General features: G+C 42.2%; 1 protein-coding gene across 3 annotated transcripts in view; it reads left to right on the top strand.

Moving 5' to 3' along the window:
* Positions 1–12,383, top strand: part of RP1 (RP1 axonemal microtubule associated) — a 452,067-nt gene that overhangs the window by 129,426 nt on the left and 310,258 nt on the right. For all 3 annotated transcript variants that reach the window (XM_075584311.1, XM_075584310.1, XM_075584309.1), the window contains 4 exons: positions 518–730; positions 1,065–1,242; positions 3,260–3,391; positions 11,405–11,607. In XM_075584311.1, coding sequence (XP_075440426.1) covers positions 518–730; positions 1,065–1,242; positions 3,260–3,391; positions 11,405–11,607 — 726 coding nt within the window. The remainder of the gene's footprint in view (positions 1–517; positions 731–1,064; positions 1,243–3,259; positions 3,392–11,404; positions 11,608–12,383) is intronic.

Raw genomic sequence — 12,383 nt, 5'->3', positions numbered from 1 at the left:
TATTATTTGCTGTAATCACAAAAAAAATGCAATTTTATAGCAGTTTACGTTGCAATTTTGTTCATAGCTTTAAAAAAAAACAAAAAAAACCCACTGAAAATATATACAAAAAATGGAAAAAACTGAAAAATTAGGGTTAATGTTTTCAGGGAATTATATGTACATTCTTTATAAAATCATGTATACACAGCAAATATATATGTGTGTGTATGTATGTGTATGTATGTATGTATATATGTATGTGTGTATATATATATATATATATATATATATATATATATATTAATTATCATTTGCAATTTTTATGGTGATAAGCAGAATATAAGGTGAGACATTTTAGGCACACAAGCAAAAAATGGAATATTAACGACAATCATTTTGTTAATGTCTGTCGGCTTGTCAATCTTTCAACACGTTTTTCGGACAGGATGAAAGAGGGTGAGTGATATATCTGTTTGGATGTGTATGTGTTTTTTTTGTTGCTAATGACTGTTCTATATTGTACTGTGATTTCAAGGGAGTTTTCCACAATGGAGCTATAATTTTACTGACCACCAGTTGGAGCCAGGCTCTGTGCTTAAGACCTGATGGGCACTGCAGTGGCACTGGAAACCACACTGAAGAATCCTATTGGAGAGTTCATAAAATAAGTTCTGCTGTGTGCATGTTTCAAAGTGTAACAAACCCAAGAATGTACCTGAGGATCAACGGTGGCCAGTGTGACGGAGAAGTAAGCAAACATCTAACTTTAGTCTTTGATCCGTGATTCATTTCTTTAGAATAAGTATTCTTTTACGTGTCATTGGGTATTATTCACAAGTGCAGTAGTGCTGATTGCACTACCTCACATAAACTCTGTTTGAATTAATAGGGCGTTTCCATGCATTAGTATCCGATGGCTCTATTAATGACCATGGTGCCTGCAAAATTATATGTAAGGCTCATTGTCAGAGCTACAGAAGAAAAATCATTTAATCATTAAATATAATTTTAAATCCATAATAGAAAAACAGGAACTTGTTTCTAAACATTTGAAATGTGTCTAAACCATGTTTCTGTGCTAGGGAACAGGGGATGAACACTGTCATTTTAAGGTTGAAAAGGACTTCGAACATGGAGCTGTAAGTCTGGAGTCTGATAGAAGCAGAGGAATCTACATAGGACTTATGCCAGACGGATTTGCAAAACCAATGGTCCACACAGGAGAAAAAAACATCATGTTCTACCCAAAAGTCATAAAGTGTACGTATTTACTAATTTACCATTGGCTGTACTTTTAAATATACGAATTAAGTAATTACTATTAATTCATTTCAATTTTAATCAGTCCCATTTAGTGTAAAGACTTTAAGTAAGAATTAGGGGCCTATGGTAGTAGCCTTTATAAAATGTCTCGCTTGGCCTGTTACGCTGCCAGTTTTGTCAGTGTAGTTATCACAGTATCAGAAAGAACCTGAAGACCTGCGATAGCTAAATGACCAAAACTGGCGAGGAGCAGCGATGTGATATTCGCCTCTCACCCGAGGATCTGCAGCGATCAGACTGCAGCTGCATAGAGAGAGCTGCACAGAGAGGCGCCTCTCCCTGCCCGTATCTCGTCAGCGATCACAGGGTTTTTATCATTTAAATACTAGTGTATGTGAGCAGGGGATCTCCGGACCAGAACCGCGTGGATATCAGGTCCGGAGACCCCCCTGCTACCCGAGATACAGGCCCCATTATGGGGTGCCGGTATCTCCTATGCATTTAAATGTCTCAGTCACGTGACGCAAGACATTTAAATCCATAGGAGATACTGGCACCCCATAACGGGGCCTCTATCTCAGAAGGCAGGGGGTTCCCGGACCTGAAATCAACGCAGTTCTGCTCCGGAGACCCCCTGCCACTAGGGTAATGAAGTTGCCTGTAAATGCATTTTTATTGCATCGGATTGATTACCGTGGTTCTCCGGTGCTGGTATTAATGTGTATCAGCTCCGGAGACCCCCGGCATCAATCCTTTTTTTCAATGTCCCTCTCTCATCACCTTCTCACCAACTTTTTCTGGCGAGACGAATTTGGGAGAAAATCACCTTTCTAGAGTCTTGATAACCTAATCGAGCCTACTAGAATTGTACGAATTTCAAAACCTGCCGATAAGGGGCTTATCGCGGCACACCTGGCGATGTGTTTTTGATGAGAGCCAAAAATGGTGATTAATGCTTTCGCCGCCCACTTATCGAGGCTTTTGGAATCGCTGTAGCTATTTTTGCCCGATAACTGCTAAAAAAGCCCCGATAAGTGGGTTATGAAGGCTACTAGCATAGGCCCATGAGTCTTTGTTTGCATGCAGAAATAATCCTCTAAAGTAAAGTTATTCTGGTCAGTGGATGAAAGAGACATCTTGCTATAATGGTTTTGCAGTCTGAACCATTTGGTTGTGCTGCACCGGAGGCCTTCCTACAAATATTCTGTAACAACATTTAATGGTAGTTCAAGGCTCAAATATTGCACATTGTGTCGCTGGAGGACTCTCTCTCTCACACTCATGCACAATGTTGCTACTCTTTTTAGTGTTTGATCCAAACATGTCAAATGTATTGGAGTTGCCCTTTTCTTTGCTATTTCTGGTGGTTACAACCACACAGAGCCCCTGTAAGCGAAGACCCCAAATCCACCACATCGTTCATACTGTACTACAGTATGTCAAAAGGAGTTCTACTGGGATTGTGACCTCATGTATACAACAAACACCAGGGATAAGGTAAATCCTACAACTTTCAGAAGGGGCAAAGTAGGGGGTCATGTAGAAACTAAGGGAGAAATGCAGCAGCAATTGGCACAATTGGTGCGATCAGAGCTGAAATATAAACAGAAAAAAGCTAAGAAAAGTTCAAATGAAATAAAGCATAAGTAAATAGAATTAATTGTAATTTGACAAAACATAGAACTGAGAATTTTTTTTTATTATCCTCACTATATAAGAATAAAAATGATAATTCTTAACAATTTTTTTGTGAAAAATTTAGAGCTGTTCTTCGTTCTTCACTAAATTGAAATCAGCTTCCTGGAAACTGCAGATAACACTATTTTGACACTGGTTTTATATCTCTGGGAATTAATTGGTGTTCAAACTATTCGTTTTTTACAAAGTACTCTAAAAGAGAAGCAAATTTATCACAGATGCATTTTGGATGTACAAAAGATTAAAGTTTACGAAACAAATAGGGAGCCACACGAAGAAGCACAAAGTATTTTACACATCAACATTTTTATTTTAGTTGGCAGGGAAAAGCCCATGGGAACATCTGCAACAACCAGCCAGATAAAGGAAGTGATCCGCGAACAAGAAGAAGTTAAATCCCAGGGGCCAGTGGCTCAGAGACCATCAGTGTCTCCACCCTCAAGCAAAAGTGAGTTGCAAAATTAGCAGACCTGTTTCTTGTCAGCACAAATGTTTTATCTGGAATACACCAGGGAGGAAAGTAAAACTGATCGTATCCGAATAGGATGTTACCTCATGCAATACGTAAAATAAAGTCACCGCTGCTTACAGGCACTTTGCCCTCTGTTTTCTGTAAACGCGGACTTTTATGTTCGACTCATGATAGGGCTACTAAGAGTCAATCTCAATTGAGTCTTTTTTTCTTCTTCTTTAAAGAAATAAAATATGAAAACCATTATTTCCATTTCACAACTTTTAAAGAGATATTTCACCTTAAGAAAGCATAATTTGCATGTGCACATTGTGCTCTGACCAGCGATGGTCAGAGAGTAGAACCTTTCAATGACACAGAACACACCTTCATCTACAGAGCGTGCTCAGCTAGGTTAGGCTGAGGCCAGGCAGGGAGTGGGCGTGCTGACGCTCATATACGGTGATGTCACACTCCCTGCTCAGTCGGGAGATTTGTTGCTGGCTATGTGCGTGTGCGGGGGGCAATTCGGGAGGCGCGGCCATGACGTCACGGAGCTGGTTCGCCCTCACGTTACGCGTTTGCGGACGACAAATTCTAATTTGCTTGCTCTGCAGCAGCTAAGCGCCGAGCAGGCGCTTGCTCACGCTGGCCACACACATTGCCTCAATGTGTTTCATCGCGGCCAGTGTGAGTGCGCCAGCCCGCTCAGCGCCACCCTGGCCGAGGCCTTAGTCATACTTAGAATGCCACCATATGCCAACTATGTCAACAAAATATTTCTTCATAGATGTACAGTAACATGTATATGGGGATTTCAAAATCTTACAGGTCTTTCTTCACTTGTACTGTAGTTATTCATGATGTGCCAAATGGTAACTTGTGACCACTGCCATTGACTAGAATGAGAGTTTCTGTAAGGTAAACCTGTAGTAAATCTAAGCCAAAGAGATATTATATATTTTTAAGCTAACAAGAGTACTACATTTACTGAATACTTGCAGTGAGTTTATTTATCAGTGCTGTTTACCAGGGTTACTGTTTCAGTGCTTGCATCTTTTGAGCAACGTTTGTACTACAGTACTACGGTACTTCTAGTGATAATTTGAGAAGAATTAATACATCAGCACATTTTTTTTGTTATAAATGGTACATTTTAATTGTCAACTCAAAAGACAATTTGTATATTCAGTAGTCTCGGACGGGTAGGATATATGAGGCAGAGATATATAACCCTTTCCCTATGTCATGTAGCTCTGCTCCAATACCTTTTTGACCTGGGCCCCAACTGCAGGAGAAAATATCAGTAGATCAGTAAGCCACACGTGGGTATGGGCAAGCCAGGGCCCTCTAAGTCTGCAGACAAAACAATCTCTTAACTAAATCTCCCTACTAGTACATCTTCTGCAGCTACATCTATACATACATCTGAGACTGAGCAGATTGGGAGTACACCAACAAAGAAAATTACACACCACCCAACCAAAAATCAGAACACGCCAACTGCAGTGGTAGAAAATAAAATATGGATTTATAAGGTGCCTAGAACCTTGCAGTCAAGCACGTGCTCTTCTTCCGCTAACTAACAAAAGCGCAGGTGTCAAGATTGCTGTTGATAGTAGAGATGTGTGACATTTTTGCAGCGCGAACAATGCAAAATTGACACATGGTTTTGTGTAATAAATATTGCAATTTGTTGCAGGGCGAGAGTGGGAGGGAGAGAAAGAGCCTTCGTTAGCAATATGCCAAATTGCATGACATTTAATTAATCAAAGACATATTTCATAATTACGACTCGTTACTTATTACATTAGATAAAACATATTTTCCTAGTTCAAGGCTGTGTTAATGGCAGTGTTTTTTTTTTCAAATTAAATCCAATGTCTTATTACATCTAATGGCATTCAATCATAGACATGTTTAATAACTACTACTGATTACCATATTACAAAGACAATGTAGTAGTACTATTCATTGTCAATTATGTTAAAAAGCAAAGAAGAAGATTAAAAAAACACAAAGTTCAACCTATGTTCGATAGTAGATCATGAATAAACATGATTGGAAGTTATTATTTATTTATTTATAAAATATTTTACCAGGAAGTAATACATTGAGAGTTACCTCTCGTTTTCAAGTATGTCCTGCGCACAGAGTTAAGACAAATAATACATGTTTACAAATACAGTTACATAATGAGCAGGGTATACATTATATACAAGATATTGCATGCGCAGTTAAAGATAATTTGTATTATGGGCGTATGAAACCCTTACAGACCAGATTAAAATGTGTGACAGCCTTAGATTTGAAAGAACTTAGACTGGTGGTGGATGTAAGAGTCTCTGGTAGGTTGTTCCAGTTATTAGGATAAATAATGAAGAAAATCATATGACCTCACTGCCAGTTATGAAGAAGAATCGTATGACCTCACTGCCCGTTATGAAGAAGAATCGTATGACCTCATTGTCAGTTATGAAAAAGAATCGTATGACCTCACTGCCAGTTATGAAGAAGAATCGTATGACCTCACTGCCAGTTATGAAGAAGAATCGTATGACCTCACTGCCAGTTATGAAGAATAATCGTATGACCTCACTGCCAGTTATGAAGAAGAATCGTATGACCTCACTGCCAGTTATGAAGAAGAATCATATGACCTCACTGCCAGTTATGAAGAAGAATCGTATGACCTCAGGGACAGTTATGAAGAAGAATTTTATGATGTCACTGCCAATTGACCATGACAGAGTCCTGTCTGTGGAAAGTGCTGCCAATGAATGTGACAAGTTTGCCAACCTAGATGTTACACTGGTGGCTGCTGCAGCAATATGTTATTTTATGCAGGTTCAGTCAGTGATAATGGAATGCTATTATTTTTGCCGGACCAAATAGGAAAAAGAGAAAACCACATAAACAAAGAATAAAAGAAACCGATAATTAACAAGTGCACTGTAACGGGAATATACAGTGCAGTAAATCAGGGAGGTAAATGAAGGACGTTAAAAGTAAAATAATCCAAATGGGGGTTTAACAACCACCCTGCCCGTGACACACACTGGATGGGAGGTAAACTCTATATCATCTCAGTGGACTCGGCATGTGTGTACTTTTCCCATATACAGAGTGCATCAGCGCCCAGAACAAAAACTCAACGTTCATTGTGACCTCCCCTTCCAAACACTGCTTCCTGGTCTTGCATAACCAGCTTGGCTTGTGCTAGGAGCAGGTGCATTGCAGTAGTGTTACTGGCCAAAAGATGTGGGTAAGACCTCCATAGTGAGGAAATGGAAGCAATGCAGCACCTCTGGTCTTAGGCCTTGGACATAGTAAGCGCTTAGGTGCTGCTGCTCGCTCTCGCTTGCTGCCGCTCGCTCTACCAGGAGCTTTTGCTGTCCTTGCAGAGGAGACAGCAAGCGCTTGGGAGGCGGGTATCACTGTGTGTGTGTGTGTAACTTGGTAGCTGTCAGTGTGTGTGTATGTGTCACTTTGAAGTGGTCTGTGTGTTTGTGTGTCACTGGGGAACCTGTGTGTGTGTGTGTGTGTGTGTGTGTGTGTGTGTGTGTGTGTGTGTGTGTGTGTGTGTGTGTGTGTGTGTGTGTGTGTGTGTGTGTGTGTGTGTGTGTGTGTGTGTGTGTGTGTGTGTGTATATTATATAATATTTTAAAAATTAAAAAAAAAGACATGTGAGAATAAATTATTTATTAACATTGTGCAACTTTGATAAATATATTCACGCACACACATCACACACCACACAGACACATACACACTGGTACACACACACATACACATACACACACACACACACATACACACACATACACACACACACGCACGCACACATACACACACACATGCACACACACACACACATACATGCACACACACACACACACACACCACCTTGCTGCCACCCCTGCTCCGGGACACAACCCCTTCCTCACCCCCCCCCCCCCGTGGCCGCGCAATCCCCCTCTATCTCCCGCGCAGGCAGGGAGGCAGATACGGTGATCGGGGCAGAAGGGGACACATCACCCGCTCCCCCCCGGCGGCGCAAGCCCCCTCCATCTCCCGCAGACTGACAGCAACAAGGATCGGGGCAGAAGGGGGCACATCACCCGCTCCCCCCCCCCGGCGGTGCAAGCCCCTTCCATCTCCCGCAGGCTGACAGCCACAGGGACCGGCAGAAGGAGGCACATCACCCACTCCCCCCCCCCCCCCCCCCCCCCGGCAGCGCAAGCCCTCTCCATCTCCCGCAGGCTGACAGCCACAGGGATCGGGCAGAAGGGGACACATCACCCGCTCCTCCCCCCCCCCCCCCCGGCAGCGCAAGCCCCCTCCATCTCCCGCAGGCTGACAGCCACATGGATCGGGCAGAAGGGGACACATCACCCGCTCCCCCCCGCCCCCCGGCAGCGCAAGCCCCCTCCATCTCCCGCAGGCTGACAGCCACAGGGATCGGACAGAAGGTACACTCACTCCGCTGGCGCCAGACCCCGTTCACATTTCCCTGCTCTCCTTCCATTGATTGCTGAGGCGTCACATGAGCGGAGTCAGAGCGTGAATTTAAAATGTCACTGTTGGCTCTGTTCAAGCGCGCCTCAGCAAGCAAGGGAAAGCATGCGCGAGCCCCTACTGAAGCCGCTTTAATTGCGGCTGTAGGGGCTCAGTGGCAAGCAGCAGCAAGCTCTCGCTTGGCAAGCGGGAGCAAGCAAGCAGTAACCATGCCCTGGGCCTTACTCTCTGGTGTAGTAGAGCTAAACCCAGGTCTTCTCTGATGCCAGAAGAGATATTTTCAAAGCCCAAAAGGGACTCTGCAAAGTCACTAGTTATTAATAACAATAATGTTTTTTTTTATAGTATAGCGTTGTACATAGAATTTGTGCAGGCACGAGTTCCCCCTAAGAGCTTACAATCTATTTTTTTTGGTGCCTGAAACACAGGGAGATAAAGAGACTTGCCAAAGGTCACAAGGAGATGACACAAGGTTCCCCTACTTCAAACATAGTGGCATTGTTTCAGTCAGTGACTTTCCTGAGCCCCTCCTTCAGCCAGATGACAGAAGCTGCTTGATGCAGCATCCCAAAGTAACCGAGAGATGGAACAGTAACTAATTTTAGGACTTACAAATGTTAAACAAGCCAAGCGCTGTGACAACTGCCAACCTAGATTTTACGTAATGGTGACTGGTGGCCGTCCTGCAGTGCCAGCCAGGCGTCAATTCCAAGTTAACGTCTATTTTTAGCTGATGACGAGTAAAGATGGGCAAATTTTGGGGCAAATTTGGATCTACCTTTTATTGGACAGTTTCTTTTGTCCACGGATTTTGGCAGAGAGAGAGAGATTATTTATAAAATGTTTTACAAGGAAGTAATACATTGAGCGTTACCTCTTGTTTTCAAGTATGTCTTGAGCATAGAGTTATGATGACAAATAATAAATGGTTACAAATATATAGTTACATAAGTGAACAGGGTATACATTATCTACAAGACATTGCATGCACAGTTAAAGATAATATATACTATAGGTGTATGTAACAGTTACAGACCAGATTAAAATGTGAGACAGCTGTAGTTTTGAAAGAACTTAGACTGGCAGTGGCTGAGCGTCTCCGGTAGATTGTTCCAGTTTTTGGGTGCACGGTAAGAGGAGGAGCGGCCGGATACTTTGCTGAACCTTGGGACCATGAACAGTCTTTTGGAGTCAGATCTCAGATAAGTGCTGCATGTGGTAGGGTTGAGGAGCTTGTTCAGATAGACGGGTAGCTTGCCCAGAAAGTATTTGAAGGCAAGACAGGAAAGATGAACTTTGCATCTAGACTCAAGTGATGACCAATCTAGTTCTTTGATAATTTCACAGTGATGTGTGTTGTAGTTGCATTGGAGAAAAAAACAGCATATTGAATTGTAGAAGTTATCAGGTTTGCTAAGGTGGGTTTGGGGGGCCGAGCTGAATACTATGCCCCCATAGTCGACAATTAGCATTAGCATCTGCTGTGCGATATGCTTTCTAACCAGCAGACTTAGGGAGGATTTGTTCCTATAAGTATACCTAGTTTGGCATAGGCTTTGGATTTAAATGTGCATCCCAAAGGGTATCAATGTGCATGTGTTTAAAACTAGTAACATGAGCTAGGTTGGTATTAGCGTTGGTTCTGCTGGAGCTCAGTCATTGGAAGCTTTACAATTTTAGCCTTGGTCCCAAATACCATTGTTACATTCTTGTCATGTTCAAAAACAGTTTGTTTTGGGAAATCCAATTTTCAAGTCTCAACAAGTCAGATTGAAGTATGTGTTCAAGGTCAGAGAGTCTAGGGCTGTGTGCATATAAGATGGTGTCATCTGCATACATGTGTATTGAAGCTCCCTTACAAGCTGTAGGAAGATCATTGATGAACACTGAGAAGAGTAGGGGCCCCAGAAGAGAGCCTTGTGGAACACCAGGTGATATTCAAGGGGTTGGAGTTACAGCCTGAGATAGACACATGTTGGGATCTATCTGATAGGTAGGAACGACACCACATTAAAGCATGCTTCCCAATTCCAGAGCACTGGAGTTTGTTAAGCAATATAACATGATCAACAGTATCAAAAGCCTTTGCAAAATCTAGAAATATTGCACCAGTAAGTTGTCCCAGTTCTATACTACACTAGATCTCATTGCAAACTTCAAGCAGGGTAGTTACCGTGGAGTGTTTGGGCCGAAAACCAGATTGGAATTGGCTAGGGTCATTTGTCTTGGTAATGTAATCGCTTAATTGGGAGTGAACACATTTTTCCATGACTTTGGATAGTTTTGGGAGAAGAGAAATTGAACTGTAGTTTGAGAGTGTGTTTTTATCCCAGCTTTTGAAGATTGGGACAACTCTGGCAGGTTTCCTGGTCTTAGGCTTTGGTTCCGCTGCGTCCGGCGGTGTGCGTGGCCGCGTGCGTGCTACTTACCATCTGATGGTATCCTCCCGAGCAGGTCCCAGTCCCTCCTCCCTGCACGGCTCACTACACGCTGTGACGCGTCAGCCTTCAGGGGATGCAAGAGAATTGTAATCCCAAGTGGCGACGCGTCACGTGGTGTGGCTGTGAGCCAATGAGGAGAGGAGAAGGGGAGGCTTCGGGGAGGACTTCGGGAGGCTTCGGGGAGCGGGGAGGGGAAAGTAGCTGCAGCACCAAGGGAGCCCCCTGCTCCCTCCCCCAGACTTTCTCCTCTCACCCATCTTTATTTATGAGGAGCTGCAGACCAGGAGTTACCATTTGATAATCTTTTTTGGGGTCAGAAGATATTTTTTCCCTGCACTGACTATACCCGTGACTTTGCAGTACCTTTTATTTATTTATATTTGTCACTTCTGTTCACTGAGTGACCACTCGCCAATTGGCGGTTATATCTATAAGGCAAATTTTTTCACAATATTCACCCCTTATTTAGGAAAATTAGCTCTTAGAGATGATTATTTTCACTATCAATAATTCAACTGTAATTATTACTTACATGTTCAATTCTCTTATATTTTTTGGATATACATGTTTTCATATTAGTGCGCTACACTATATTTGTGTATTTATTATAGGTACATACGTCCAATCAACTTACAACGGAGCTTGTAAAAACATCCCGCTAATTGTAGCAGCTATTGAAATAGGGGAAAGACTGCACTATATTAAATGCAGGGGAAAACACAACACCAATAAAAAATATTATCCACGTATCGGTCCTTGACAAAAGGTCCCTGCTACGGACCAAAACATTGATAATATGATAAAATAACTACAACACTATTTTTTTTACACTGGGATGCCAGTTTATTATGTTTTGCAACTTTGAAGCTGTGTACATCTTGTTTTTTCAAGTTTTATTTTCTCAAAATAAAACCATTAAAAGTGATATATATTTTTTCTACAATCACAATAGCCTTGTTATCTCCCTGCAATGATTTTGTTTTCTGTCATAAAAATGATATTCTTGAATATATCTGTAGTTAATTGTGAAACGTTCATCTTTATATTACAGTAGAGACAACAAAGCTCAGAAGCCTCGAGGATACTCTTCCCTCCTTGAATGAATGGAAGGTGTCAGTGGTGACAGCCAGTACTGGAACCTTTGCTAATGTCACCCTCTGGGTGTATGGAGACAAAGGAGCAACTGGGCCGATAATTCTGGGGAAAGAACGTAAAGAACAACTCTTTCTTCCCAGACAGGAAGACGAGTTTCAGGTAGTTAAATACAAATAATAACACGTTCTTCTGATATACTGCTACTATTAGATGCAGTGCCAAACATGCGCTCGCTGAAGTATAGCTGGATACTGTAGTGCAGACACAAAGGGGGTTGATCATTAAACTGTGATAAGTGCCAATTGGGGCAATATCATAGAGTAGGATTGCCACATTGAAATTTGTATAATACGGGATGCCGAAATCCGGTATGAAAGTTTGATGTCATAATGAGTTAATCACTGTCCTTCAAAATTGCTCTTTTTTATTTCTTTGGGGTATTTTTTCTCCAATCTTGTCTTGGACTCTTGGAGAAAAACACACAAAATCCACGGGGAGCATGGGGAGGAAACAAAAATAAATTTAAGTGCAGCAAAAAAAGGCAACGTGGAAAAAAGCCTTCAAATGACTTGGCTCTAATGAATTAACTACTTACAAGATGTAAGAGTCAAATAGGCAGGGTTGACTCAAACAGTCACAGGTAAGTGGATGATGCAGTTGTCATCAGAGTGGATCGGGTCCCCAGGATCACGTACCCCAATGTTGAGAGAAAAACTGGCATAGCACAGATCACTCGAGATAAAATAGCTTTATAACAATAAAATATTATACTCACATTCTAACAATAAAATACGGGCATATCACACTGCATTAGTGTAGGAAGATTTTAGCCAGCTGGCTCACCGTCCTGCAACGTTCCCCCACTCCTCTGCCTCAGCCCCCGGTCAGCTGTTACACTGCTCCGACTGGCGTCTGACGTCACTTCTGGGTTCGTC

This window comes from Ascaphus truei, chromosome 2 (assembly GCF_040206685.1).
Source record: "Ascaphus truei isolate aAscTru1 chromosome 2, aAscTru1.hap1, whole genome shotgun sequence".
Classification (NCBI taxonomy): Eukaryota; Metazoa; Chordata; class Amphibia; order Anura; family Ascaphidae; genus Ascaphus; species Ascaphus truei.
This window is presented reverse-complemented; position numbering and strand designations above follow the sequence as displayed.